The 3,325-nt window shown below is 40.2% G+C and overlaps 1 protein-coding gene across 1 annotated transcript in view; it reads left to right on the forward strand.

The window, feature by feature from the left end:
• Xrcc2 (X-ray repair complementing defective repair in Chinese hamster cells 2) overlaps positions 1-3,271 on the forward strand; it is a 16,305-nt gene extending 13,034 nt beyond the window's left edge. Inside the window, exon 3 of the mRNA XM_013027223.1 lies at positions 1,977-3,271. Coding sequence (XP_012882677.1) covers positions 1,977-2,704 — 728 coding nt within the window. The 3' untranslated portion in view covers positions 2,705-3,271. The remainder of the gene's footprint in view (positions 1-1,976) is intronic.
• The last annotated feature ends 54 nt before the right edge of the window (positions 3,272-3,325 follow it).

Consider the following 3,325-nt stretch of genomic DNA (forward strand, 5'->3'; position numbering starts at 1 on the left):
AAAAAGGCTCACAGACTTTCCTGCCTGGGCTGGCTTTTGAACAGCCATCCTCATATCTCAGCCTCCTGAGAAGCTAGGATTACAGACATGAGCCACCAGTGCCTGGCTTAAAAGTTTTTTACAAATAAATTTTAAGGACTGGGAAGTTGGCTCAGTGGTAGAGCGCTTGCCTTGCATGCATGAGGCCCTGGGCTTGATTTCCTCAGCACCACATAAACAGGAAAAAAAAGCCAGAAGTGACGCTGTGGCTCAAGTGGTAGAGGGCTAGCCTTGAGCTGAAGAGCTGAGGGACAGCGCCCAGGCCCAGAGTTCAGGCCCACGACTGGACCTCCACCCCCCCCCCAAAAAAAAAATTTTTTTTTAAGTCACAAATTTTATGTAAGATTATAGTGGAAATTGGCTAAGCTTTTTATTTGTTGTGTATGTGTGTAGTGTTGAGAGCCAGATTTAGGCTTCATGCATGCTAGGTAAGTCTCTACCATTAAGTTATATCCCAGCCTTGTCTGAAGTTATACTTTTTAGGTATAGTATAACTTGCTAGATTTTTAATAAAAATTTTAACGTTTCCATAATAACAGTATGTATTTGTGAGATGCAAGGTGCTATTTCAGAAGGTGTGCCTTATATAGTGATCATAGTAATTAGCATATCAGTCACCTCACATTTGTCATTTCCTTATGGGAAGAACCTCAAAATCTTTTCTTGTAGCTATTTTGAAATATATATTATTGTCAACTGTAGTCCCCTACTGTGTAATAGAATGCTTGAAGTTACTCCTGCTAAATTATAACTTTATACTTTTATGCTTTTATATTGTTTGAGAATACCTCAGTGTCCAGTGGTTTGTAATAATAGGAAATAAAATATCTGAATTTTTAGATACACTGTAATTTGATTGAGGCCTAAAAATCTGCTTTTAAACATAGTGTTTCCAAATCAGATGGTTCAGCCATATATTAGCAATAATGACAAACAAACTAGGAAGAATTGGAACATTAGTCTTTAATGCATTTTGAAAAGTTCTGGAAGCAGGACAATTTCCCAGGTGGCATTTTATTAGCTTGTACTGCTCTTGAAGTTAATAAGAAATTTAGAAAGAAATTTGGAATCTTTAAGGTTCAAAGTGGTTGACTTTGGCTTATACTATGGGGGAAAATAATTTATTATGTAGCTAGATACAGTTTTAAGAGATATTCCTTTTGTGTGTGTATATGTATATGTGTGTGTTTGTGTGGTGCTGGGGATTAAACCCAGGGCCTCAGGCATGCTACACAAGTGCAACCCTCCCAACTCTGAAGAACTGTTCCAATTGAAAAGCATAACCTAAAGCCGTCTGGATATATATGTCAGGGCTTTTCAGTTGAAGGGTGCCATCGGTGTGTGGAGCCTGAGCACCATGGAACTCTTGCCATCTGTAATTTGTGAACCGAGAAAGCCAAGAACTATACCATTTCTAATTCTGATAGCATGAGGCACCTGATTAGGGATGACTCTCACCAGCCAGCAACAGAAGTCCAGTTGAGGGAGAGGCTTATTTTCCCCTTGGTGCAGTAGTATGGGGTAGGCCGCAAGCAGCTGTTGTTATCCAAAGCTGGGCACAACTGTCTGTCTTTCATCTTCACTGGTTGGAGATGGCTGCGCCACTTCCACACAAGGAGTGACACCTGCATAGAGTGCAAAAAACCCTTGAGGCCCCAGCAGACATCAACTTGCCTCTTGGCAGCTACAACTATTCACCTGGCAATCCCTCTTTACAAGGGAGACTGAGAAACATGATTTTTAGGGTGGATCCATTGCCTCCCTCCACAACTTGGGAGTTAACATGTAATGCTTTCCCTACTCATTTGTATTTGCTTGTCACATCCATTTGGCAAATGGATTTGGATTCTGACATTCCTGTAAATGTTTCCTTGAACCTTTCTGCATGCAGACTTCTCATTTCTGCGTTTTGACTGACATTTTTAAACTTTACACAGGTGATATTCTTGAATTTCACGGTCCAGAAGGAACAGGAAAAACAGAAATGCTCTATCATTTAACCGCACGATGTATACTTCCAAGGTCAGAAGGTGGATTGGAAGTAGAAGTCTTATTTATTGATACAGATTACCACTTTGACATGCTTCGGCTTGTTACAGTTCTTGAGCATAGGCTATCGCAAAGCTCTGAAGAAATGATAAAGTGCTGCCTTGGAAGAATGTTTTTGGTTTATTGCAGCAGCAGTACCCAGCTCCTGCTCACCCTCTATTCACTAGAAGCCATGTTCTGTAGTCACCCCTCTCTCTGTCTTTTGATTGTGGACAGCCTGTCAGCGTTTTACTGGATAGACCGAGTCAATGGAGGAGAAAGTGTGAACTTGCAGGAGTCTACTCTGAAGAAATGTTCTAAGCTTCTAGAGAAACTTGTCAATGAATATCGCTTGATCCTCTTAGCAACAACACAAAGCATAATGCAGAGAGCTGGAGCGTCTACAGAAGGGCCAGCTGCGTGTAAACTGCCCTCGGATGCCGACTCGGACTTCAGGCCCTATCTCTGTAAGGCCTGGCAGCAAATGGTGAAGCACAGGATAGTCTTCTCCAAACACCAAGATAACCAGGATACTAACGGTACCACCCAGTTCTCCCTAGTTTCACGTCATTTAACAAGTCACAGTTTAAGAAAACACTTCTTTATTATCAGAGAAAGTGGGGTGGAATTTTGTTGAATGTCATAAAATAGTCTTTTACAAGCTATAATACAGGTCTTAAGAAGTCTTTTATAAGCTAAAGTGATTTCATTCTAAAAGTTTTAAAAGTCTGAGGAAAGTAACACCACAATGTTTCTACACAGAATGGATTTTTCTTTCTTTCTTTCTTTTTTTATTGGCAGTACTGCACATAATGGATTTCTTAAATTAGTGTTAGTAAAACTACAGGCTGTTCTGTTCCTAATATCAAAGTGATGTTAACAGTTAAAACTTTGAGCCAAGCTTGTTTTAAAACTAATATACATATTTTAGACTAAATAAAATGGACTTTTATATAAAACTTGGTGTCACAAGTTTGGAATTCAGTTAAGCATTTCTTTAGGAAAGTTCAAATGTGTTCCTAGTCTCCTTTGCATCCTCCCTTAGGAGGTGTGTCTATGGAAGTATGTCTGCAGAGCTGGGAATTCCTTAGCCACAAGGCAGAATTGGTTGTATAAATAGCCCAGCTTCCTCAGTCAATGAGAAGCCACTGAGGTATTTCTCAGAGCGGCCTTGGTAGTATGGATTCCCAGTTTCTTAGAGCATTAGTCAGAGTGTGTGTGTGTGTGTGTGTGTGTGTGTGTGTGTGTGTGTGTGTGT

This window comes from Dipodomys ordii, unplaced genomic scaffold, assembly GCF_000151885.1.
Source record: "Dipodomys ordii isolate 6190 unplaced genomic scaffold, Dord_2.0 Scaffold101, whole genome shotgun sequence".
In the NCBI taxonomy this organism is placed as follows: Eukaryota; Metazoa; Chordata; class Mammalia; order Rodentia; family Heteromyidae; genus Dipodomys; species Dipodomys ordii.